The 27,876-nt window shown below is 45.4% G+C and overlaps 1 protein-coding gene across 1 annotated transcript in view; it reads right to left on the reverse strand.

Annotated features, from left to right (window-relative positions):
* LOC138783038 (fibrocystin-L-like) overlaps nt 1-27,876 on the reverse strand; it is a 218,263-nt gene that overhangs the window by 58,425 nt on the left and 131,962 nt on the right. Inside the window, exons 36-38 of the mRNA XM_069957185.1 lie at nt 21,963-22,154; nt 19,588-19,709; nt 19,335-19,494 (exon numbers count right to left, since the gene is read on the reverse strand). Coding sequence (XP_069813286.1) covers nt 19,335-19,494; nt 19,588-19,709; nt 21,963-22,154 — 474 coding nt within the window. The remainder of the gene's footprint in view (nt 1-19,334; nt 19,495-19,587; nt 19,710-21,962; nt 22,155-27,876) is intronic.

A 27,876-nucleotide genomic window follows, 5' to 3' on the forward strand; every position in this document is an offset into this window, starting at 1 on the left:
AAGCAAGTGAACCTCCCCAAAATTAGGCCATACAATGCATGGCATTGAGCACACAGAGAACCATTAAAAGTGAGTGAGGAAGCAAGTGAGCCTCCCCAAAATTAGGCCAGACACAGCATGGCATTGAGCACACAGAGAACCTTTAAAAATGAGGGAGGAAGCAAGTGAGCCTCCCAAAAATTAGGCCAGACACTGCATGGCATTAAGCACACAGAGAACCATTAAAAAAAAAGTGAGGAAGCAAGTAAGCCCACCCAAAAATTGGAGTGAGTCCAGGGGCTGGGATATTTAGTGGACATGAACCCGGGTGCTGACAGCTAACTGGCTAGGCCAGCTGTCAGTCACCATCAAGGGTGCACCTGATGTCTCTCGACTTGGGGTGGTGAGGCCCCGGCCACGCACGGCTAGACAAATAATAATAAAAAAAAAACAGCTGGCTGGTTGGCGGGGGCGCGATTGGCGGGCCCCCGGCAACCAGTCCCGCTCCTCCGCAGACGTAGTGTGACGTCAGAGCATGGCAGTGAGGACACAAAGAACCATTAGAAGTGAGTGAGGAAGCAATTGAGCCTCCCAATTATTAGGCCAGACCCTACTCTGTCTAGACTGGGGACGGTTGACATAGTCTTGCTGGGGTGCCATGAAACTGTCAAAGGCCTTGGAGAGTGTTCCCCTGCCCCTTGACAAGCTGCTTGCTCCACCATTCTTCTTCTCCGCTCTTTGCCCCACAGAACGACGTCCTCTGGCACTAGTGGTGTCAGATGGGAAGTACATTTTCAGCTTCTGCACCAGGGCCTGTTGATAATGATTCACTCTCATACTGCGTTCCTCGGCAGGAATGAGAGTGGAAAAGTTCTGTTTGTACCGAGGGTCCAGGAGGGTGAATACCCAGTAATCTGTGTTGTCAACAATTTTTTTAACCCGAGGGTCACAGGAAAGACAGGCTAACAAAGTCAGCCATGTGCGCCAGGGTCCCAACACGCAAGAACTCCCTCTCCTCACTAGCCTCAATTTCCTCCTCCTCCACCAATTCCTCCTCTTCAGGCCATACACGCTCAACAACTGGTGTAGGGCTGGGACGGCACACCGTGAAAATTAGTGGCGGCTGGGGACAGAGTACCGAGGGACAGCCACCACCATGAGGTTCCTAAAAGCATCTGTCTCTACCAGCCGATAGGGCAGCTTCTCCAAGCTCAGCAGTTTTCCTATGTGCACATTTAGGGCTTGTGCTTGTGAGTGAGTGGCAGTGTATTTGCGCTTCCGTTCACGGAACTGCTGCAGGGACAGTTGAACGCTGTGCTTGGACACCTTGCTCGAGGGTGTGGAGCATAGTGGAGGTGAAGGGGTGCGTGTAGGGCAGGAGGCGCTCGTGCCTGGGGCCTGGGTGGAGGGACTGACAGAGCCAGCAAGTGACAAAGGGGAAGGAGCAGGGGTGCGACTTGCCGTCACTGAACGGCCTTGGTTCCACTGAGTGGGGTGTTTAGCACTCATATGCCTATGCATGCTGGTAGTTGTTAGGCTGGTAGTGGTGGCTCCCCTGCTGATCCTGGCGTGGCACACGTTGCACACTACAGTCCGTCGGTCATCCGCACTTTCTTTAAAAAAACCTCCAAACTTGGGAAGCAATTGAGGAAGTGAGGAAACAAGTGAGCCCACCCAAAAGTTGGAGTGTGTCCAGGGGCTGGGATATTTAGTGGACACGAACCCAGGTGCTGACAGATAACTGGCTAGGCCAGCTGTCACCATCAAGGGTACACCTGATGCCTCTCGACCGGGGGTGGTGAGGCCCGGCCACGCATGGCTAGACAAAAAAATAAAAAATAAAACAGCTGGCTGGTTGGCGGGAGCGCGATCGGCGGGCCCCCGGCAACCAGTCCCGCTCCTCCGCAGACGTAGTGTGATGTCAGAGCATGGCAGTGAGGACACAGAGAACCATTAGAAGTGATTGAGGAAGCAATTGAGCCTCCCAATAATTAAGCCAGACACTGCATGTCGGGAGAAGACTTGGCTGTTGGCTGAGAATTGAAGGAGGAGGAGGAGGAGGAGGAGGAGGAGGAGGAGGAGATAACAAGAATCTTCATGTTGAGCTGCTTTCCCCGGATGGACAGCCAACAAGGAGGCAAGGGCAGGCACACCAGTAGTCAACATGGAAAACCAGTTAAGGCCCAGCAACAAGGAAGCAAGGGCAGGCACAACAGTAGTCAACATGGATGCCAGTTAAGGCCCACCAACAAGGAGGCAAGGGCAGGCACACCAGTAGTCAACATGGAAAACCAGTTAAGGCCCAGCAACAAGGAAGCAAGGGCAGGCACAACAGTAGTCAACATGGATGCCAGTTAAGGCCCACCAACAAGGAGGCAAGGGCAGGCACACCAAGAGTCAAGATAGATGCCAGTTAAGGCCCAGCAACAAGAAGGCAAGGGCAGGCACACCAGTAGTCAACATGGATGCCTGTTAAGGCCCAGCAGTTGCCAACAAGGAGGCAAGGGCAGGCACACCAGTAGTCAACATGGATGCCAGTTAAGGCCCAGCAGTAGCCAACAAGGAGGCAAGGGCAGGCACACCAGTAGTCAACATGGATGCCAGTTAAGGCCCACCAACAAGGAGGCAAGGGCAGGCACACCAAGAGTCAAGATGGATGCCAGTTAAGGCCCACCAACAAGGAGGCAAGGGCAGGCACACCAGTACGCAACATGGATACCAGTTAAGGCCCAGAAGCAAGGAGGCAAGGGCAGACACACCAGTAGTCAACATGGATGCCAGTTAAGGCCCAGCAACAAGGAGGCAAGGGCAGGCAAACCAGTAGTCAACATGGATGCCAGTTAAGGCCCAGCCAAAAGGAGGCAAGGGCAGGCACAGCAGTAGTCAACATGGATGCCAGTTATGGCCCAGCAACAAGTAGGCAAGGGCAGGCACAGCAGTAGTCAAAACGGATGCCAATTAAGGCCCAGCCAAAAGGAGGCAAGGGCAGGCAAAGCAGTAGTCAACATGGATGCCAGTTAAGGCCCAGCAACAAGGAGGCAAGGGCAGGCACACCAGTAGTCAACAAGGATGCCAGAGTTAGGCATATGGACCACAAATCATTTGGTACGAAATGGACAAAACAAGGATGCTAAATTAGGGACGCCAGTAAAGGCCCAGCAGTAGTCAACATGGATGCCAGTTAAGGCCGAGCAACAAGGAGGCAAGGGCAGGCACAGCAGTAGTAAACATTGATGCCAGTTAAGGCCCAGCCAAAAGGAGGCAAGGGCAGGCACAGCAGTAGTCAACATGGATGCCAGTTAAGGCTCCACCGCTCCTCTCCCCCGCTCTTTGGCCCACAGAACTACGTCCTCTGGCGCTAGTAGTGTCAGATGGGAAGTACATTTTCAGCTTCTGCACCAGGGCCTGTTGATATTGATTCATTCTCATACTGCGTTCCTCGGCAGGAATGAGAGTGGACAAGTTCTGTTTGTACCGAGGGTCCAGGAGGGTGATCACCCAGTAATCGGTGTTTTCAAAAAAATTTTAACCCGAGGGTCACGGGAAAGACAGCCTAACATAAAGTCAGCTATGTGCGCCAGGGTCCCAACACGCAAGAACTCTCTCTCCTCACTAGCCTCAATTTCCTCCTTCTCCTCCTCCTCCTCCTCCTCCACCAATTCATCCTCTTCAGGCGATACACTCTCAACAACTAAGGATTGAGCATGGGTACCCTCTTCAGTGGCGGCACCAGTCTGCTCCTCTTCTTCATCCTCCTCATCCTCTACTCGGTGTTGAGAAACGGAGCTGTTGAGAGTCTCTGAGCCGGAAGTTGCAAGCGCCTTTGCACTGCCCTAAGGGTGGCAGCATCCGTGGTTGACTTGCAGAAATGCGCACAGATGCGCTGCACCTTGGTGAACAAGTCAGCCAAATTGGGGTAGGTCTTAAGAAACCGCTGAAACACTAGGTTGAACACGTGGGCCAGCAGTGAAGTTCTACGCAGGATGGTACTACAAATCCCAGCAATACAGTGTAGTACCCACTAGTTTTGGGGGGGCTGTACGGTACAATCCGGCTAGGCCAGCTGTCAGTCACCATCACCTGATGCCTCTCGACCGGGGGTGGTGAGGCCCCGGCCACGGGTAGACAAGAAAAAATAAAATAAAACAGCTGGCTGGTTGGCGGGGGCGCGATCGGCGGGCCCCCGGCAACCAGTCCCGCTCCTGTAGCAGTTGCAGTAGCATTCCCTGTTTTCTGTGGGAGCAGTGAAACCATTGTCCAGTTTACCAATTTACTGGGTAACTGTTGTTCATTATACCAAGTCACTGGGTGCTGGGGGTGCATTATAGGAAGTTACAGTGAACACAGTGTCCATCTTTTACCAACGTCCACTACTGTCCATGGTGGAAATTAAATGATTGACAGGCTGATTGACTTTTTTTTTTTTTTTTAACTGCCATTTTCCAATTTTGACAGTCACAGCAACAGCTGTTGAAAAAAATTGTTACTCTGTAATAGTCCCACTATTGTAGCTACTATAGTTTGCCTGTTTTAATAAAAATGTGTATGCAATTTGCGAATATTCGCAAATTACACAAAATGAATTTCTGAGTGATTCGCTCATCTCTATACAAAACTGTAATTTTTTTTCTAATGCCCTATCCTCTTCCTTTCTATAATTTATTTATATTGTGTAAATTATTGATTAGTATTATTAATCTGGTTGAAAGCATTGCAAACTTGTGATTGTTCTTATTCTATTGTTTTTCAAACAAAAACTTTTTAAAAATAGAATAGAAAAAATTCTATAGAAATAGTGTTGCCCCGAATGCTACCACCTCCTGAATTGTAGATATCTTGTTGATTTGGACAAAAGCAGCACACCTTGTCCACACCAAAAATGCACCAAAGTGGAGAACAAATTTAGTTTTATTGGGGTTTTACATTGTCCCATTAATTTTAGTGTGAAAAAATGCATAGTACACAGGCATAACAGCCTAAATGAAGTGACATGACTTCGCTTTCAAGCAGAAAAAATAACAGGCAAATATGTGGGGAGATTTATCAAACATGGTGTAAAGAGAAACTGACGCAGTTGCCCCTAGCAACCAATCAGATTCCACCTTTTATTCCTCACAGACTCTTTGGAAAATGAAAGGTGGAATCTGATTGGTTGCTAGGGGCAACTGAGCCAGTTTCACTTTACACCATGTTTGATAAATCTCCCCCATGGTTTTTATGAGGCTCCCCTTGAAATCAATAGGAGATGTTTTTTAGACCCAATTTGTAGTGGTTTGCACCATCAAAGCCACATGCTTTTAACATGCCCATAGGGTACAAACACACACACCGTATACGCAGCAGATACGCAGCAGATTTGATGGTGCAGATTTGATGCTGTGTTCAGTTATTTAGATCTAATCTGCTGCGTATCTGCTGCGTATACGGTGTGTGTGTTTGTACCCTTAGGATTTATTCACATGTTCTTAGGGCATGTTCACTTGGGTAAAAAATATATATATATATATAACGCCTCAGAATCAGTGTGGATTTTAATGTGCAGATTTCGGTGATGATTTTAATCTAGTTTTTAGTACTTCATTGATTTCAATGTGAGCTTTCACACAGATCCATACAGAAAAGTCCTTAAAAAAACACACCAAGAAAGATTTGTGGGAATTGTATTAAAGTTAAATTTGTGAAAGATAATATATGTATGTGATTACAAATGTAGAGCAAAAGAAGACAGTTATTGAGTAAAACTGCACAACTGAAATTAAACTCTAATGGTGCATTTACACAAAAAGATTTATCTGACAGATCTTTGAAGCCAAAGCCAGGAACAGACTATAAACAGGGAACAGATCATAAAGGAAAGCCTGAGATGTCTCCCCTTTTCAAATCCATTCCTGGTGGTGGCTTCAAAAATCTGTCAGATAAATCTGTCTGTGTAAACGCACCATTAGACCCTGCTGGGGGCCTCTGACTTCAATACAAGATGAACATACCTCCCAACTTTTGTAAAGAGGGACATGTGCGCCGCGGTCCCCATAGCCACGCCCCCATAGCGTCCCTCTATAGCCACGCCCCCATAGCAACCCTCCATAGCCACGCCCCCATAGCACCCCTCCAAAGCCACTCCCCTACAGTCACCACATGCTGCTGACTGAGTAGTGCCCTATACAGTATCCAATCCCGCCAAAAAGGCCCTATATAGTATCCAATCCCCCATTATAGTGCCCCACATAGTATACAATGCCCCCACATAGTGCCCCACATAGAGTCCAATCCTCCACATAGTGCCCCACATAGTGTCCAATCCCCCACATAGTGCCCCGCATAGTATCCAATGCCCCCATATAGTGCCCCACATAGTAGCCAATCCCCCCATATATGCCCCACATAGTAGCCAATCCCCCCATATATGCCCCACATAGAATCCAATCCGCCACATAGTGCCCCACATAGTATCCAATGCCCCCATATAGAGCCCCACATAGTATCCAAAGCCCCCATATAGAGCCCCACATAGTAGCCTATGCCCCCATATAGTGCCCCACATAGTAGCCAATGCCCCCATATAGTGCCCCACATAGTAGCCAATCCCCATATATGCCCACATAGTAGCCAATCCCCCCATATAGTTCCCCACATAGTAGCCAATCCCCATATAGTACCCCACATAGTAGCCAATCCCCCATATAGTGCCCCACATTGTAGCCAATCCCCCCATATAGTGCCCACATAGTAGCCAATCCCCATATAGTGCCCCACATAGTAGCCAATCCCCCATATAGTGCCCCACATAGTATCCAATCCCCTCATATAGTGCCCCACATAGTAGCCAATCCCCATATAGTGCCCCACATAGTAGCCAATGCCCCCATATAGTGCCCCACATAGTATCCAATGCCCCCATATAGTGCCCCACATAGTAGCCAATCCCCCATATATGCTCACATAGTAGCCAATCCCTCCATATAGTGCCCCACATAGTAGCCAATCCCTATATAGTGCCCCACATAGTAGCCAATCCCCATATAGTGCCCAACATAGTAGCCAATCCCTCCATATAGTGCCCCACATAGTAGCCAATCCCCCATAGAGTGCCCCACATAGTAGCCAAACCCCCATAGAGTGCCCACATAGTAGCCAATGCCCCCATATATGCCCCACATAGTAGCCAATCCCCCATATATGCCCCACATAGTAGCCAATCCCCATATAGTACCCCACATAGTAGCCAATCCCCCCATATAGTGCCCCACATAGTAGCCAATCCCCCCATATAGTGCCCACATAGTAGCCAATCCCCATATATGCCCCACATAGTAGCCAATCCCCATATAGTTCCCCACATAGTAGCCAATCCCCATATAATGCCCCATATAGTAGACAATCCCCATATAATGCCCCATATAGTAGCCAATCCCCATATAGTTCCCCACATAGTAGCCAATCCCCATATAATGCCCCATATAGTAGACAATCCCCATATAATGCCCCATATAGTAGACAATCCCCATATAGTTCCCACATAGTAGCCAATCCCCATATAGTACCCCACATAGTAGCCAATCCCCTCATAGAGTGCCCCACATAGTAGCCAATCCCCCCATATAGTGCCCCACATAGTAGCCAATCCCCATATAGTGCCCCACATAGTAGCCAATCCCCCATATAGTGCCCCACATAGTATCCAATCCCCTCATATAGTTCCCCACATAGTAGCCAATCCCCATATAGTGCCCCACATAGTAGCCAATCCCTCCATATAGTGCCCCACATAGTAGCCAATCCCCCATAGAGTGCCCCACATAGTAGCCAAACCCCCATAGAGTGCCCACATAGTAGCCAATGCCCCCATATATGCCCCACATAGTAGCCAATCCCCCATATATGCCCCACATAGTAGCCAATCCCCCATATAGTGCCCCACATAGTAGCCAATCCCCCATATATGCCCCACATAGTAGCCAATGCCCCCATATATGCCCCACATAGTAGCCAATGCCCCCATATATGCCCCACATAGTAGCCAATCCCCCAAATAGTGCCACACATAGTAGCCAATCCCCCATTTATGCCCCACATAGAAGCCAATGCCCCCATTTATGCCCCACATAGTAGCCAATCCCCCATATAGTGCCCCACATAGTAGCCAATCCCCCATATAGTGCCCACATATTATCCAATCCCCCCATATAGTAGCCAATCCCCCCATATAGCGCCCCACATAGTAGCCAATCCCCATATAGTGCCCCACATAGTAGCCAATCCCCATATAGTGCCCCCCATAGCAGCCAGTCCCTCCATACAGTGCCCCACATAGTAGCCGGTCCCCCATAGAGTTCCCTACATAGTAGCCAAACCCCCATAGAGTGCCCACATAGTAGCCAATGCCCCCATATATGCCCCACATAGTAGCCAATCCCCCATACATGCCCCACATAGTAGCCAATGCCCCCATATATGCCCCACATAGTAGCCAATGCCCCTATATATGCCCCACTTAGTAGCCAATCCCCCATATAGTGCCCCACATAGTAGCCAATCCCCCATATATGCCCCACATAGTAGCCAATGCCCCCATATATGCCCCACATAGTAGCCAATCCCCCATATAGTGCCCCACATAGTAGCCAATCCCCCATATAGTGCCCCACATAGTAGCCAATGCCCCCATATAGTGCCCCACATATTGTCCAATCCCCCCATATAGTGCCCCACATAGTAGCCAATCCCCCGTATAGCGCCCCACAGAGTAGCCAATACCCCCATTTGTGTGGCCCCAGCGGAAAAAACAATAAACCAGTAACTCACCTGTCCTCCGGTCCCAGCAGCTCCCCTCCCGGCAGAGCGCGCACTCCCGTCATCCTCCGGGGCGGGCAGCGGGGTACAGAGTCACTGACTGTACCGGAAGTGATTCATGACAGAGGCTGCAGGTCACTTCCGGCACAGTCAGTGTCTCTGTTCCCCGCTGCCCGCCTCGGAGGATGACGGGAGTGTGCGATCTGCCGGGAGAGGAGCTGCTGGGACCGGAGGACAGGTGAGTTACTGGTTTATGGTTTTTTTTGCTGGGGCCACATATAATGCGGGACACAGGGGGCCGTTCCAGGGCCGCGGGACAGCACCCCGAAAACGGGACTGTCCCGCGAAATCCGGGACGGTTGGGAGGTATGGATGAACTACAGTTGGTCATGGAGACATATAGGTTCCATATGGCAGTACACTTGTAGGTTGCCGACTCTAATGTTCAAGCTGGTCCCGTAAATGCGCAATTGGTGATGTGTCAGATCCTCTGAACTCACCGGAGATGGAGATGAAGAACCAATATCGTTTATTCGTCAGTTTTCTTCCTAAGTTTATTATATCATTATCACTGCTACTGATTCTTGCTCTTCAGCGCCTTCATCTCCATTACCGGTGAGTTCTGAGGATCTGACATATTCTTATTTTTGTTAGTCTTATAATTAGTGATGAGCGAGCATGCTCGTCTGAACTGGGTACTCAATGGTACTCGTTACTCGGACGAGCATCTCGTGATACTCGAGAAAATCTTATCATCCGTTTCCTGTAAGTTTGGGCGCTATTTCTCAGCCAAAAAACATGCAGGAGACTCTTTGGTACATCCTGCGATGACGTGGGACCCATACATGTCGATAGCAGCGATTGGTTGGCCAGATCAGATGACCCTGCTATATAAAACTCGGCGCCGGCAGTGCTCGCTTCAGACGCATGCTGTGAGAGATCAAGGACAGAGCTGCTGCTGGTCAGGGAGAGCATCAGTGTAGGATTTAGCGTTCCAGTAGGCAGGGTATATACTAGCAATATAAACAAAGAGCCCTTTTCAGGGCTTCAAATCGTTTTTTAATAGTATTACTACAGACTGCTGGCTGGGAGTTGCAGTGCTGCTAGCACGATTTAACCAGCACACTGTGGTGACCGGCTGCTGGCAGAAAGGGGACATTAGGTGTTGCATACAGACCCCTAAGAAGTGCTCAGTGTACTCTATTTTGATTTTGGGGCTGGTGGTGCTGCTGTACTACATTGGATTGCTGGGATTTGTAGTAAACCTGCATAGAACTTCACTGTTCATTGGACGGAGGTGTCAGAGAGTGTGTCTAGGTACAGCCACTACCAGATTGTACCATACAGACCCCCCTAAACTAGTGGGTACCACACTCTATTGCTGGGATTTGTAGTATACCTGCATAAAACTTCACTGCTCATTGTAAGGGGGTATCACAGCGTGTGTCTAGGTCCAGCCACTACCAGATTGTACCGTACAGCCACCCCTAAACTAGTGGGTACTACACTGTATTGCTGGGATTTGTAGTACACCTGCATAAAACTTCACTGCTCATTGTAAGGGGGTATCACAGCGTGTGTCTAGGTCCAGCCACTAGCATATTGTACCGTACAGCCCCCCCTAAACTAGTGGGTACTACACTGTATTGCTGGGATTTGTAGTACACCTGCATAAAACTTCACTGCTCATTGTAAGGGGCCGGCACAGAATGTGTATAGATCCAGCCACTACCACATTGGATCGCACAGCCCTACGTCTGTGAAGGAGCGGGACTGGTTGCCGGGGGCCTGCCAATCGCGCCCCCGCCAACCAGCCAGCTTTTTTTTTGTCTAGCCGTTGTCGGGGCCTCACCACCCCCGGTCGAGAGGCATCAGGGGTACCCTTGATAGTGACTGACAGCTGGCCTAGCCAGATTGTGCTGTACAGCCCCCTCAAAACTCGTTGGTTCTACACTGTATTGCTGGGATTTGTAGTACACCTGCATAGAATCTCACTGCTCATTGTAATGGGGTGTCACAGAGTGTATATAGGTCCAGCCACTACCAGATTGTACCGTACACCCCCCCCCCCCAAAAAAAAAACAAAAACAAACTAGTGGGACCACAAGTATTTTTCCTGATTTCTGTATTTCATACGCAAGGCATTTCTAAGTTCACAACTGCTTGCACAGAGTAAAGGGTGTGTCACAGAGTGTGTATAGGTCCAGCAACTACCAGATTGTACCGCACAGCCCCCCAAAACTAGTTGGTGCTACATTGTATTGCTAGAATTTGTAGTACACTACCCCTCAAGTGATGATCCCTTTGCATGAGACAATTGACAGATCCTCAAGGATCAAAGTCAAATTCAAAATCAAGAAAGCGGTGGGGGGAGAGGTGGTGAATATGCAGGGAATGTTACCCCAACTGCTGCAGTCCAATTGAAAATCGAAAGAGTGGTGAGGGTAAAAGTGGGTAGTTACATTATGCAGGGAATGTTACCCCAACTGCTACAGTCAAATTGAAAATCAAAAGGGTGCTGGGGGTAGAAGGATACTTGTTGGCTACTGCTGGGCCTTAACTGGCATCCTTGTTGACTACTGGTGTGCCTGCCCTTGCCTCCTTGTTGCTGGGCCTTAACTGGCATCCATGTTGACTACTGGTGTGCCTGCCCTTGCCTCCATGTTGCTGAGCCTTAACTGTCATCCATGTTGACTACTGGTGTGCCTGCCCTTGCCTCCATGTTGGCTACGGCTGGGTCTTTACTGGCATCCATGTTGACTACTGTTGTGCCTGCCCTTGCCTCCTTGTTTCTGGGCCTTAACTGACATCTATGTTGACTACTGGTGTGCCTGCCCTTGCCTCCTTGTTGCTGGGCCTTAACTGGCATCCATGTTGACTACTGGTGTGCCTGCCCTTGCTTCCATGTTGCTGAGCCTTAACTGTCATCCATGTTGACTACTGGTGTGCCTGCCCTTGCCTCCATGTTGGCTACGGCTGGGTCTTTACTGGCATCCATGTTGACTACTGTTGTGCCTGCCCTTGCCTCCTTGTTGCTGGGCCTTAACTGGCATCCATGTTGACTACTGGTGTGCCTGCCCTTGCCTCCTTATTGCTGGGCCTTAACTGGCATCCATGTTGACTACTGGTGTGCCTGTCCTTGCCTCCATGTTGCTGGGCCTTAACTGGCATCCATGTTGACTACTGGTGTGACAGCCCTTGCCTCCATGTTGGCTACTGCTGGGCCTTAACTGGCATCCATGTTGACTACTAGTGTGCCTGCCCTTGCCTCCTTGCTGGCTACTGCTGAGCCTTAACTGGCACCCCGGGTTCGTGTGTAATTAGCAGTGAGCTTGGTTGCGTGTGACAAGGGGCGGAACCCGGTGGCGGCTCTGCAACTCGGCAGCCTCACACATATACCATGCCTGGCCCACGTCTTCAACCTAGTGCTGCTGGGGTTCCTTAAAACTTACCCCAATGTGGCTGACAAGGTGCCTTTTCGAAGGCAGGTTTGACCAGGCCCTGGTGCAGAAGCTGAAAATGTACTTCCCATCTGACACCACTAGCGCCAGAGGATATAGTTCTGTGGGCCAAAGAGCAGGGGAGAGGAGCGGTGGAGCAGGCAGCTTGTCAAGGGGCAGGGGAACACTCTCCAAGGCCTCTGACAGTTTCATGGCACCCCAGCAAGACTATGTCAACCGTCCCCAGTCTAGACAGAGTAGGGGGGAAGCCTTCAGGAAGATGGTGAGGGAGTACCTCAATGACCATACCAACGTCCTTACCGGTCACTCTGCTTCTTACAACTACTGGGTTTCAAAGCTGGATACGTGGCCCGAACTAGCGCTTTACGCCTTGGAGGTGCTGGCCTGCCCTGCCGCTAGCGTGTTGTCAGAGCGGGTCTTCAGTGCAGCTGGTGCCATTATCACTGATAAGCGCACCCGCCTGTCAACTGACAGTGCTGACAGGCTGACATTTATAGAAATGAACAAAGCCTGGATTTCACGTGACTTCAACTGTCCACCCAGGGAAAGCAGCTGAACATGAAGATTCTTGGTACCTCTTCTCCTCCTCCTCTTCCTTCAATTCTCAGCCAACTGCCAAGTCTTCTTCCGCCATGCAGGGTCTGGCCTAATTATTGGGAGGCTCAATTGCTTCCTCACTCACTTCTAATGGTTCTCTGTGTCCTCACTGCCATGCCCTGACGTCACACTACGTCTGCAGAGGAGCGGGACTGGTTGCCGGTGGCCCGACGATCGCGTTTCCACCAACCAGCCAGTTGTTTTGTTTTGTTTTGGTCTAGCCGTGGCCGTGGCCTCAACACCCCTGGTCGAGAGGCATCAGGTGTACCCTTGATGGTGACTGACAGCTGGCCTAGCCAGTTAGCTGTCAGCACCCGGGTTCATGTCCACTAAATATACCAGGCCCTGGACTCACTCCAATTTTTGGGTGGGCTCACTTGCTACCTCACTCACTTTTAATGGTTTTCTATGTGCTCAATGCCATGCAGTGTCTGGCCTAATTTTTGGGAGGCTCACTAGCTTCCTCACTCACTTTTAATGGTTCTATGTGTGCTCAATGCCATGCAGTGTCTGGCCTAATTTTTGGGAGGCTCACTAGCTTCCTCACTCATTTTTAATGGTTCTCTGTGTGCTCAATGCCATGCTAGGTCTGGTATAATTTTTAGAAGGCTGACTGGCTACAGTTTCTACCTTGTTCGCTCTGTTCTCACCACCATGATGTGTCAGGCTGAATTTTTGGCTGGTTCATGATATGCTACCTCTGTTTTAATGGTTCCCTGTGTCAGGCTGAGTTTTTGGGTGGTCCATATGCCTACCTCTGTTTTAAGCAGGCTGTTGCACAGAATTAGGCATAATGGTGCCATTAGGCAGCCTCAGAGGTATGCATACATGCTGCCCCTGCTGTTTCCTGTCCATTTCCGTTGTGTTTCCATCAATTTCTGAGGTTGACAGGTTTTCACACGACCTTCCCTCTACCGAACTTGAGTCTCCTGCAAAAATGCTTGAGTCTCCCATTGACTTCAATGGGGTTCGTTACTCGAAACGAGCACTTGAGTATCTGGAGATATTCATCTCGAGTAACGAGCACCCGAGCATTTTAGTACTCGCTCATCACTACTTATAATCCTTCGGCTTAGGATCTTGAATTGAATTCTGGAACTAACTGCTGTGGTCACTATCTCCACTGATAGCGCATGCAGGTTTATGTTATCACCTTATGTCGTCTCTCCGTAATGGGGGCTTTGACACCAAATTTCCATCTGCTACGCACCTTAGAATGATCTAGGCAGACACAGAATGAAAATATAACCTGTGTATGGGTTGTTGACAAGAAACTAGGGGAGCTGCTCTTGCTAGTTGGCAGATCAAATGATTCTCTCTTCTGGTGATCTTTCTGGGCCATCTGGAGCCTGTTTGCGGTCTTTGTGCCCTTCTAGAACCACCGTTCTCAGAATTTCCTAACAGCTTTGTCAGAACAGCCCAGATGGGGGGCGATTTGTCATAATGGCCATCGTGCTTTCCCCAGTCCATTGATATGCCCCCTACTAAAGTGTGTCAACTGGTCAAAAGTTAATTGTAGAGGCATGTCTAGCAGTTAATGATGGTACAACACTACCAAAATATAGCCTCGGAGAGCTTTTTTATACAAAAACAGTGAAAACACTTCTACACCTTCTTCTGGCAAGACCCAGGGTCTAATCCGACCTGAAGAAGAAATAGATCATCAAGCTTCAGAGAGACTAAAACTTCACTGTTTTTGTTGCACTGAGGATGATGGCTAGCGAGATGGAAGGATTCATTCAGTGCGCAGTCTGCCGCATGTACGCACAACTGGAGCAGGTGTTCCAGGGTGAGTACCGCTGTGACAGATGTGAGCATGTTGCCCATCTAGAAGCTCGAGTTAGAGATCTGGAGAAGCATATTGCAACACTGAGGGAACTTGGCCACCTTGAGAGGGAACTTCGGCTCACTGAGCAGGAAGTTAGTGGGTTAGAGATGGAGGGTGGTGATATAGATCAGGAGGCCCAAGTAAGTAGCTGGGTTAATGTAGTTAGAGGGACCAGTAATGGATCCAAGAAAAGGAAGGCCACTTCTCCTACTATATGCCCAAGCAAAATTGCTAAGTTAGGTGATGATGCAAGGGCATCCGTGTCAGAAATGGCAGCTCTAGTGGAACCTGTTCTCCCTAACAGCCGGGGGAACAGTCCAACTAGTAGTGGGCGGGATGGTATTGTAGGTAGGCTTAGACAGCTAGTGGTTGTAGGGGATTCTATAATCAGGAAGACGGATAGAATAATTTGTCGCCAAGACCGCCTCAACCGAATGGTTTGCTGTCTCCCTGGTGCCAGGGTTCGGCATGTGGTGGAAAGGGTGGATAAATTACTTAGGGGGGCTGGGGATGACCCAGCTGTCGTGGTCCATGTGGGAACCAATGACAGGATACATGGTAGGTGGAGGTCTATTAAAAATAATTTTAGAGAACTAGGAGCTAAGTTGAAGGGAAGGACCTCCAAGGTGGTATTCTCTGGAATACTGCCTGTGCCATGCGCATCGCAGGAAAGACAGCGGGAGCTTAGGGAGTTAAATGCATGGCTCAAGTCGTGGTGTAGAGGAGAAGGGTTTGGGTTTTTAGAGCACTGGCCTGACTTTTCATTGGGGTACAATCTGTTTTCCGCAGATAATTTGCACCTTAATGGAAGGAGGTCCGCTGTGCTGGGGGAGAGAATCCTAGAAGGGGTGGAGGGGTTTTTAAACTAGGGATGTGGAGGGAGGACAATGTAGTATGTAATGTAGTGGCAGATAGGTTAGAGAGGGGACAGAACAATGAGGAGGGAGGAGAAGGGTCCTGTGGGGGGAGGATAAGAGCAGTGCATAGGGAGATCCATATGTTGCGGATGAACATTGAGGATGATTGTAGCCACAGCACAGTAATAAATCCCATTTCTTATAATGAAGCGGTTAAACTCGATGGTAATATAAAGTGTATGGTTACTAATGCCAGAAGTCTAGCCAGCAAGATGGGGGAGCTAGAGGCCTTGGTTCTGGAGGAGTCCATTGATGTGGTTGGTGTGACTGAGACATGGCTGGACTCCTCACATGACTGGGCTGTCAATATTCAGGGATTTACGTTGTTCAGAAGTGACCGGGTGGGCAGAATGGGAGGAGGAGTATGTCTGTATGTCAGAAATGATATTAAAGTGAGTGTAAAAGATGCAATAGTGGGCGATGACTGTGATCATGTGGAAGCATTGTGGGTAGAACTACAGAAGGAGGTAAAGAGTGAAAAAATTATTCTTGGTGTAATCTATAGACCCCCCAACATTACTGAGGAGGTAGATGGCCAGTTGAATAGACAAATAGAACGGGCTGCCCGGGAGGGGACAGTAGTGATAATGGGGGACCTCAACTACCCAGATATAGTTTGGGGTCACAGTTCAGCTAAAACCACAACGGGGAGGGAATTTCTTAACCTCCTGCAGGATAATTTTCTGGGCCAGTTTGTGGAGGAGCCAACTAGAAGTGATGCCTTGTTGGATCTGGTTATTTCTAACAACGCTGAGCTGGTTGGGGATGTCACTGTCCATGAACACCTGGGTAATAGTGACCACAATATAGTGACTTTTAGCTTAAAGTGTAGAAAAGAAAAACATGTTGGGAGGGCAAAAACTCTTAATTTTAAAAGGGCCAATTTTCCTGGGTTAAGGGCAGAACTTCAGGGCATAGACTGGGAGCGGCTGCTGTCGCATACGGATACAGCTAATAAATGGGAAATCTTCAAATCCACATTAAATAACTGTACTGCCAAATATATTCCTATGGGTAACAAATATAAACGGTTAAAATCCAATCCCACATGGCTTACAACCGAGGTTAGAAGGGCTATAAATGAGAAAAAAGGGGCATTCAAAAAATATAATTCAGAGGGGTCAGCTGTAGCATTTAAACATTACAAAGAAGTCAACAAAACCTGTAAAAATGTAATAAAAGCAGCAAAAATTCACAATGAAAGGCAGGTAGCCATAGAAAGCAAAAGAAACCCCAAAAAATTCTTCAAATATATTAATGCAAAAAAACCAAGGTCAGAGCATGTAGGACCCCTAAATAATGGCGACGGGGAGTTAATAACTGGGGATCAAGAGAAAGCTGAGTTACTTGGGTTCTTCAGTTCTGTATATACAAAAGAGGATGGAGCTGTGGTGGGTGGGGCCAGTACTGAGGTGGGTGGGGCCAGTGCTGCTAACACATGTAATGTACTGAACTGGTTTACTATAGATATGGTCCAAGATAAATTAAACAAACTCAATGTAACCAAAGCTCCAGGGCCTGATGGATTGCACCCCAGAGTTCTTAGGGAACTCAGTTCTGTAATTTTTCTACCCTTGTATGAAATATTCCGTGATTCTTTGCTTACTGGTATTGTGCCGAGGGACTGGCGTAAGGCAAATGTAATGCCGATCTTCAAAAAGGGCTCTCGAACTTCCCCAGGTAACTATAGACCCGTAAGCTTAACGTCCATTGTGGGGAAACTATTTGAGGGGCTTATAAGGGACTACATCCAGGAATATGTAGTGGCTAATAGTATTATAAGTGATAACCAGCATGGTTTTACTAAGGACAGAAGCTGTCAAACCAACCTAATATGTTTCTATGAAGAGGTAAGTAGAAGCCTGGATGGCGGCGTGGCTGTGGATATAGTGTACCTGGATTTTGCAAAAGCGTTTGATACAGTTCCTCATGGACGTCTGATGGGGTAAGTTAAAGTCTATCGGTTTGGAAAATTTAATGTGTAACTGGATTGAAAACTGGCTTAATAATCGTACCCAGAGAGTGGTGGTCAATGATTCCTACTCCGAATGGTCCCCGGTAATAAGTGGTGTACCCCAAGGGTCAGTACTGGGCCCTCTTCTGTTTAACTTGTTTATTAATGATATTGAGAATGGAATTAACAGCAATGTTTCTATCTTTGCAGATGACATCAAGCTTTGTAGTACAGTACAGTCTATGGAGGATGTGCAGATGTTACAGGATGACTTAGAAACACTGAGTGTTTGGGCGTCCACTTGGCAAATGAGGTTCAATGTGGATAAATGTAAAGTTATGCACCTGGGTACTAATAACCCACATGCATCATATGTCCTGGGGGGAGTTACTCTGGGAGAGTCGCTGATGGAGAAGGATCTGGGTGTACTTGTAGATAATAGACTACAGAACAGCACACAATGTCAGTCAGCTGCTTCTAAGGCCAGCAGGATATTGTCATGCATTAAAACAGGCATGGACTCACGGGACAGGGATATAATATTACCGCTTTATAAAGCTTTGGTGCGGCCCCATCTGGAGTATGCCGTCCAGTTTTGGAACCCGATTCATAAAAAGATGTTCTAGAACTGGAGAGGGTACAAAGACGGGCAAATAAACTAATAAGGGGAATGGAGCATCTTAGTTATGAGGAGAGATTAAAAGAATTACATTTGTTTAGTCTGGAGAAGAGACGTTTAAGGGGAGATATGATTAACTTATTTAAATATATAAATGGCCCCTACAAGAGATATGGGGAAAAGATGTTCCAGGTAAAACCCCCCTTTAAAGGACAAGAGGGCACTGCCTCCGCCTGGAGAAAAAAAGGTTCAATCTCCGGAGGCGACAAGTCTTCTTTACCATGAGAACTGTGAATCTGTGGAACAGTCTACCACAGGATCTGGTCACAGCAACAACAGTAGAGGGCTTCAAAACCGGGCTAGACAAGTTCTTAGACCAAAATAATATAAATGCATATGTATAGAACCTATCACCCCTCCCCCTTCCCTGTATCCATCCCCTCCTTGGTTGAACTTGATGGACATGTGTCTTTTTTCAACCGTATCAACTATGTAACTATGTAACTATGTAACTTTGTATTATATTAAACCCTGAAATTTATAAATATGAAACAATAAAGTTTAGTCTCTCTGAAGCTGGTTGATCCATTTTTTTCTTCTTTACTGAGAACCGGCCAGCTTATTACTTCATATACTTCAATCCTAGACCTTCAGCTACCTTTGTCTCCATGGGCAGTAAGCTGATCTATATGCTCCTTTGTTTATTTCTTCTAATCAGACCCCACCGAAAAGCATTTACCTATCTGCTTTAGATATAACCGCATGCTAATCTGCAGTGATCCATCATATCTATCTTGGTGCATAATTTTTTTGTAAATGATTATATCCCCATAATTTTTTTTCTTGACAGTGTAAAGAAACCCTACTGCCAGGTTTCCTACTAATTACAACAAATAGAAGGGGGTCTGAACAGGGTGTTTCCGTATTGATCAATCTATTGTCAGTAAACCCATTATCTAGTAGGGATTATCCAAAGCAGTGAACCTCTTAAAAAAATAAAAATAAAATTATATATATATATATAAATATATATATATATATATATATATATATATATATATATATATATATATATATATAGTGTAAAGTAATTTTTAAAAAATCCTTATAACCAGATACCTCAGCTCTTTAGGCAATGATCAGGAAAAGTAATTGCCTAATATTATTCTTGCAACAGCAATGCACATACCTAGATATGTTACTGTAGTTGTGTTATCATTGAAGTACCAGTCTCCATTGCTATTATTGGCATAGCTCAATGGCTGTGTGGATCCACTGCGAATATCAATAATCTGGACCATGTCAACCAACTGAGTAAGGTTATGGGACATCAGCACATAGTCCTCACTCTAGATAGAATACAATAACATGACAACGTTATTGGAAGGTTTCATAGACTGGGCTATTTTGGGTACAATATGTCTTGAGTCTCTTGACTTTACCTTAAATCCATAAAAGATAGCTGTATAGGTGATGTCTGTGATATAATCCGCATTTCTGAAATACCAGTTGAAGGAATCTGCATTAGGTAACAAGGCCCTCCATCCATTTACAACGCTGGAGCCTAAAAGAAAAATTTGCCTTGTCTTTAGAAACAGTAAGGTGGATTTTCATGAAACCTTTTCTGATATTCGATGTGCACTTTGTAAAAAATCAAGGCAGCAAGTAAGGGCCCTATTTACACGGCCCAATATTAAGGAGCACTCGCTGTCTGTGCTATTACATGCATAGACATTGAGCGTGGGGGGGGGGGGGGAGCTGCAAGAGGGGCTGCTAAGACAAACCGGGGTGGCTCATAGAAGATATAAGTGATGACTGGCAATATTGTTGTTTTTATTCAACATGTTTAAAAACAACGATCTGTCCACATCGAGCATGTCAGCTGATCATTGCCTCTGAACAAGAGCTATTACAGGAACAGATTAAAGAGCTAAGCCTACTCCATACATGGTGGGTGCTATCAGCAGCTAGAAGTAAAGATAAATCTAATACCAGCTGTTTAACCCCATGGATACAATAAGAGAAACAGATCACTGATCATAGGGAGACCAGCCAAAACATAACACTGCTGGCTGCTAGTGAAAGCGCTCAATGCAGTGAAATCCTAGGTGCATTGCCCCGTGGGAAACATGAATATGCAAAAGAAGAGCCGTGGAGCCTCATTGAAGAGTCTCGAAACAAAGGACTAGCCAGATATCCCTCCAGGTAGGAACCAGCCAAGGGGTGGCTCCTGTAGGGAAACCACCAAAACCACCATTTTAAGTGGCCCTATAAGTCAATGTAATGACAAGGGAAAAATCAAGGCCAGGGAACCATCCACATACAGCTGTTTCGGGGTGTTGCCCCTCATCAGTGTGGAGCAGGATTCTTGTTAGGTGAGAGCAATGCCTAGTAGAGCCATAAGAGAAACAGATCACTGATCTCAGGGAGACCTGCCGGCTGCTAGTGAAAGCGCTCAACGCAGTGAAATCCTAGGTGCATTGCCCCCTGGGAAACATGAATATGCAAAAGAAGAGGCAGTGGAGCCTCATCGAAGAGTCTCAAAACACCATAGATCTGACTGCCCTTCTCCCTTGGACACCACTGTGGGGTGCCAAGCAGTTGTCACCTTGTGAAGACCCCTGTGTCTACCATGATTGTATTCCAATTACAACTTTTCAGACATCATAAATGCCGCCTTACATTCCAACATTATGGATAAAATCAGATTCACATTCCTCCTTTCATTTTTCAAAGAGTCTGTGAGGCATGAAAGTGGAATCTGATTGGTTGCTAGGGGCAACTGATCCAATTTTACTTTACACCAGTTTGATAAATCTCCCCCTAAATGGCAAATTATGCTTTTTTTTGTCAAATTTTTGCAGTACATTATATGATAAAATAAGGGGTTCCATGAGTTTTGTTTTTTTTTGGGGCGGGGGGGGGGGGGGGGGGGGGGGTTGGAGGGGTGGTGTTCTGACCTCCAACAGTCAAAGATAATTTTGACTTTTTTTGGGGGGGGGGGCGTTTTTGACTTTAGTTGTGAATGGCTGTTTTGAGATGAACTGAAAAAATTCCTTTGAACCCTATGGGAGAGAAATGTCTCTTTATAGAAAAATATGTCAAACCCTCAAAACGCCACAGAAATTGTATTTGAAGAAATAAATTAAAAAAATTCAATTGACTTACAGCGAACATCTGGCCACAGTGTTTTTGGCAAAAGAAATTTAGCCAGTGTGAAACCAGTCTTAGGCTATGTTTACACAACTTAAGTTCCCTGGTAATCATGCCCGTTGTTGAAAATCGGCAACAACGGCCATGATTACAACGGAACTTACATTGTGCTGCAGCTGAGGGAACCCCGGCCTGAGTGTATACACATAGTATACACTCCAGCCGGGATCCCTAGCGGCGCCTCAAAAAACTGACTTGTCAGTTTTCTGCAGCTGCTATTCAATGAATAGCGGCCACAGAGAACCTGTCAGTTTTCACAATGGAGTGTACGGCTCCGACACACTCCACTGCATGCAGCGGGGAGTTTGGATGCAAGCACACACTGATGCACCCGCATCCGAATTCAGCGACAGTGAAAATAATCCAGCCAGTACCAGCCGTGATGATCTTCTCTGACACCGGCTGTTCCGTGACCTGCCCGGGTCACCGAACGGTTGGTGTCTTATGCCCTGTGAACATGGCCTTAAACAAAACAACTTGCCCTGCATAAATAAGCCTTTATTCCCCCAGTTTATGGAAAAAGTTACATGTAAAATGGAGATAAAATATCACATGAGAAAAAAAACTAAAATACTGTGGAAGGTGTTAAACATTTTGTACATACCATAGGAATTGGAAATAATGATATCCTTTCCATAAAGGGAATAAGGGAATAGGGTATAGAAGGCAAATCTGTGGAAGCTGATGGAAGAATTGCAGATGGATCCAGGGAAGCCAGCACTCCAGTCATTATCTTGGCTGCACTGGGAAGGATCGAGTAGCCCACTTGTTGGGACTACCTTTCCCCCTATTTTACCTGTATGAAAGCAAAGGTTTTTGTTAATGCTCATTATTACTGTGCAAAAAATTATAACAACGTTTAGTAAACTATATGAGAGATATAAGGACCCCTCTATCATAAATAATTATGAAGTAGTAGAGATGGATCCCAGCACAATATGTTTACACTACATAAGTACCACAGAAATCACGGCTGTTGTTACAACGGCCGGGATTTCTGCGGTACATATGTAGTGCTGCAGGCTGAGGGAATCCTGGCCGGAGTGTAATGGACTCCCCCCTGCCCAGGCAGCATCTGTACTTAGATGCTGGGAGTGAGGAAACTGTACAGATATGCATGTGCTGTAATACTAGCAATGCGCGCTGATTCATTACAGCGCGGCGCATATCTGTACAGTTTCCCCACCCCTAGCATCTTATCACAGATGCTGCCTGGGCAGGGAAGAGTCTGTTACAGGCATTCCACCTCGGTGTTCCGTGAGGAACACAGAACCTGTGAATGCAGCCTTAGAATGAGCTTGATCCTGCTGATCGGCACTCGACCGCCGGGCACATATATAAGGGCACTTAGGCACACAGTCCTTTTACTCACTTCCATATTTATGTTGTTTGATTTGGGATGATGATTGTTGTTTGGTGAGTTGTTTGTCTATGACAAATTTTAACCCCTTCGTGACCCGGCCCAAAATGACCCATATGACCTTGTCAATTTGCATTTTTGCGTTTTCGTTTTCCCCTCCTCCCTAAGAACTTTAGTACTTTTATTTTTCTATCTACAAGACCATGTAAGGGACAAGTGTTCTTTGTAATGGCACTTTTCATTCTACCATAACATGTATGACGGAACCCCCAAAATGTGATTATATATATGTATGTATATATATATATATATATATATATGGGTGAAATTAGAAAAAAGAATGCAATATTGTAACCTTTGAGGGGTTCCTGTGTCTATGCAATGCACTATATGGTACAAGCGACATGATACCATTATTCTATAGGTCAGTCTGAACACAACCATATGCAGGTTTCCAGGTCTACACAGATTCTCTAATGGTTTTTTTTTTTTTTTTTTTATAATGAATTTTTAATTTTTTTGCAATTATAAAATGGGCCTATTGTGACTCTTTTACTGCTTTTACTTTTTTTTTTTTACCTACAAGGCTATATGGGGCATCAATTGTTGCACCATGATCTCTAGTTTTTATTACTAACATATTTGTGTAGATCGGACGTTTTGATCACGCATATATATATATATATATATATATATATATATATATATATATATATATTTTTTTTTTTTTTATTTTTTTTTTTTTATATTATGTAACAAAAATTAGCAGTTCTGGCACTTTTTTCCCCTCATTCCGTTTACGCCACTCGTCATAAGTAATCACTTTTGTTATATTTTGATAGATCGGACTATTACGTACGCTGCAGTTTATAAAATGTTTATTTATTTAATTATTTTTATATGTTTTATTTGTATAATGGTATGGGAGGGTGATTTTAATTTAAATTGGGGGAGAGGCTTTGGGGTATTTTTAAAAACATTTTAAACTTTTTTTTTTCCTTTTACACTTTTTAAGTCCCCCTGAGGGACTTTTATGTGTTTATGTGCAATCATAAGCATAGCATTGATCAGGGTTAACAGCGCTCTGCTCACAGAGCTTGCCTGTGGCAGATTGAATGAGCAGAGCACTGGCCGGACCACATGGAGGAAGGTATGAGACCTTTGGTGGTCCAGGAAAGTGACCGGGACCCTCACAGTCACAGGAACTGCTCCTGTCACTTACACTTAAACGCGACGGTGCAGCCTGTCCTTAACTTTAAGGGGCCCGGCTGGTGATTGCAGCCGGCCTTCACCTGCTATTAAGTGCGCTCCTGGGGCGTCTGGTGACAGGTGGCCAGGGCGTACCTGTATGCCCTAGGTTGTCTAGGGGTTAAGGTGGCCATAGGCTGTAGAAAACAATCTAAATATATGCAAAGAAGGGGTCCGTGGAGCCTCAGTTGCCTCAGTCTCAAAACACGGGAATAGCCAGATATCCCTCTCTCCAGAGAAGGAAGCCCCTTGCCAAGGGGTGCCTCCTAGTGGGGAGATCACCAAACCACCCTTATACGTAGTCCCTCAGGTCCTCACTCTGTTGCGAGCTTTGGGACCTAAATAGGAAAACAATAGGATGGCCCCTGTAAGTCAAGGTCTAACTCTGTGGCGAGTATAATGACATAAGACAAGGGTACCAAGGCAGGCATCCATCCACAGACTGCAGTTTCGTGGTATTTGCCCCTCATCGGTGTGAAGCAGGATTCTGGCTACCGGGGGCAATGAAAAGTAGACCAACAAAACACAACAATCACTGACCTCAGGGAGAACAGCGAAAAAATCCAATGGAGTACTCAATTACGAGTCTCCACGCGAGCTTTGGGACCTAAATAGGAAAACACCAGGGTGGCCCCTGTAAGTCAAAGTCTAACTCTGTGGCGAGTATTTCCTATTTAGGTTCCAAAGCTCGCAACAGAGTGAGGACCTAAGGGACTACGTATCAGGGTGGTTTGGTGCTCTCCCCACTAGGAGGCACCCCTTGGCAACGGGCTGCCTTCTCTGAAGAGAGGGATATCCCGTGTTTTGAGACTCGCAACTGAGGCTCCACGGACCCCTTCTTTGCATATTCAAATTTTGTACGGGCTATCAGTGGAGACTCGTAATTGAGTACTCCATTGGATTTTTTTGCTGCTCTCCCTGAGTTCAGTGATTGTTGTGTTCTGTAAAAAAACAATCTCCAGAGTTTTGGAATGCTCCTCTCCACCTCCAGGTTCTCCTTCAAAAAGATCTCAGCAGGCATCCAGATCAGTCTTTGTTTCTTGTAGCTACTTTTCAGCATCTGGAGAGAAACACTGGGATTCCTGTATCGATTTCTCAAGTAAATTAAGGGTTCTGTATACACTTTACTAGGTTTTATTCATAGCCCAACGCGTATCGAGATATCAAATCTCTTTCTCAAGGACAATGTTCAACAAACACACATGCAAGCTTAAAAAGCCCTCCCTTTGTTCCTCCCCCTCATGACCTCATACTGGAACCATTTTACAAAAAAAAAAAAAAGAAAAAAGAGGCACAATGTTAAAAAGGTATAAATACATAAAAACAATAAAAATCTCTATTCTTATCAATGTGGTTACACTCTTTCCAACATTTCATTTAGACCATTTGATGTTAGTGTGTTTAGCCTAAAAATCCAATAACTCTCTCGTTTGCATAACTTCGCAAATCTATGTAACTGGCTTTCTATTCTTTCTACTGGATACACTTTTAGCAGGCTGGCGTCGGCATTGTGGAACTGAGCAAAATGCCGTGATACACTATGCTTGGCAAATTTGTGTACTATGTTAAATCTGTGTGTATTTACTCTCTTCCTCAGAGTCTGACACGTCCTACCTACGTGCTGTAGGCCACAAGGGCACTCCAGTACGTAAATAACAAAGTCACTGCTACATGATAAGAACTGTGAAATTGCTATTTCCTCTCCTAAAACCTTACTTTTTAGCATTTTTGTTTTGTTAGCAATATTCGAACAGGTTTTACACACTATTTTTCCACATTTGTAGATCCCTGAATTTTTTTTTAAAACTCCCATTTTTAGATTTTTTGGGTTTTAAAGATTTAAAGTTTGAGATCTTCTAAGAATCATACGTGGGCCCTGGGTCACTGCTTCTGATAAAAAAGGATCTCTAAGTAGAATTTTCCATTTTTTTTCTTCAGAATTTTTTAAATACTTTTATGGTTACTTGTGAACTTAGTGATAAATGAGACTTCTTTTTTTCTCTCTTTCACCTTCTTTTTCCTCCCTGTATTCATTACCTGTAGCTTTCTATCCAAACCATCTGCTCTTTTCTTTGCTCCTTCAATAATTTTTTTGGGATAGTTTTTTTGTTTGAATCTTTCTTCCAGTACTTTGGTTTGTTCTTCAAATACTTCCTTTTCTGTGCAGTTGCGATCCTTAACATTTGACCGAACGGAATATTAGTTTTCCAGTCCTTTTTATGTTCACTGTGATAGTGTAAGTATCCGTTCGCGTCAATAGGTTTAAAATATGTTTTTGTATTAATTTTACCATCCTTAATATAGATATTCAGATCCAAAAATGAAATTTCAGTATAGCTACAATTTTCTGTGAACCTCAGGCCCCATTGGTTATTATTTTAAAAACTCATAAAATACATCAATTCATCTTTAGTACCGTTCCAAAATATTAAAAGATCATCTATAAATCTTCCATAAAATTAATATATTTCATAAAATTACTGTTGTATACAAATTCCTGCTCGAACGCTCCCATATATAGATTCGCGAAAACTGGCGCGCATTTCGCGCCCATTGTGGTGCCGAGATGTTGATTAAAAAATTTATTTTCAAAAACAAAATATTTTCTAAAATGAACTTTAAACCATTTAAAATAAATTGTTTCTTATTATCTATCATTAAAATATCTTCTTCAAAACCTGGCTTACTGCTGCAATTCCTTTGTCGTGTGGTATATTTGAATATAACGATGCTACATCTAATGTAACAAGCAGGTCTCCTTCCTTCCAGTTCACATTTTCCAGTTGGGTTAAAAGATTTCCTGAGTCCTTTAAATATGAAGGCAAAGTAATTACATATTTTTGTAGCAATCTATCAATGTACTCACCCAAGTGACTGCTGAGGGATTCAACCCCCGCAATAATGGGTCTTCCCGTGCGACATTTCTGGTATTTCTGCAGCTTTGGAAGAAAATAAAAATAAGGAACAGACAGATTTTTTTACCAATATATACTCTTGTTCTTCTTATGTGAGGGTTCCCATTTTTTTGCCCTCTTCCACTAATCTTTTTAGGTTTTCCTGAAATATATCACTAGGATCTAATTTACTATAATATTTTTCATCTCTTATTATCCTATATGTCTCTTCTAGATAGTATTCTTACTCCATTAGCACAATCCCCCCTCCCTTATCTGCTTTCTTTATCACTATTTTTTCATTTTCCCGTAAATTCTTCACAGCAACTCTCTCCTTCCTATTTAAATTGCACTCTTTCATTCTTTCTTTCTTACTTTCCAGTGTTTGGTTTGAACACTCCAAATCTCTGAGATCTGCTAGCACCATCTCATAAAATGATTCAATATAGTGACCTTTACTCTAAATCGGATAAAAGGTAGACTTGTTTTTCAAACCTGAGGTGATAGGAGTATTTAACAAAAAATCTGCAGTTTGTTCTGGACTCACATTCTCTACAATGCTTTCTGCCTTATTCTGTGCAAAAATCTGGACTTTTTCCTTTTTCCTATTCATTGCAAAAAATCTCTTAATGGTGCGTTCACACCTACAGGATCTGCAGCTGATTTTCCGCAGCAGATTTCATTTAAATAACTGAACACAGCATCAAATCTGCTGCAGATCCTGTAGGAGTGAACGCATCCTAAGCGTTAATTTCCTCACAAAATCATTCAGATCAATAAAAGCTTCAAATAAATCCATATTAGTGGATGGACAGAATGGAAGTCCTTTCTTTAACACTTCCAACTCATCCCAAGTGAGAATGGGTTAAAACTCTGATTTTCTGTTCTGAGAGGGTTAAAGGCAGCCTTAAAAAGGATGGTGATGAAGTATTATGGACTAATGTTTCTGACAATTCTCCTGGGGAGGTGGTGATTACCTTTATTTCTTGAGATTCAATGGGGCTACTATCTCCATT

This window comes from Dendropsophus ebraccatus, chromosome 2 (genome assembly GCF_027789765.1).
Source record: "Dendropsophus ebraccatus isolate aDenEbr1 chromosome 2, aDenEbr1.pat, whole genome shotgun sequence".
Taxonomy (NCBI): Eukaryota; Metazoa; Chordata; class Amphibia; order Anura; family Hylidae; genus Dendropsophus; species Dendropsophus ebraccatus.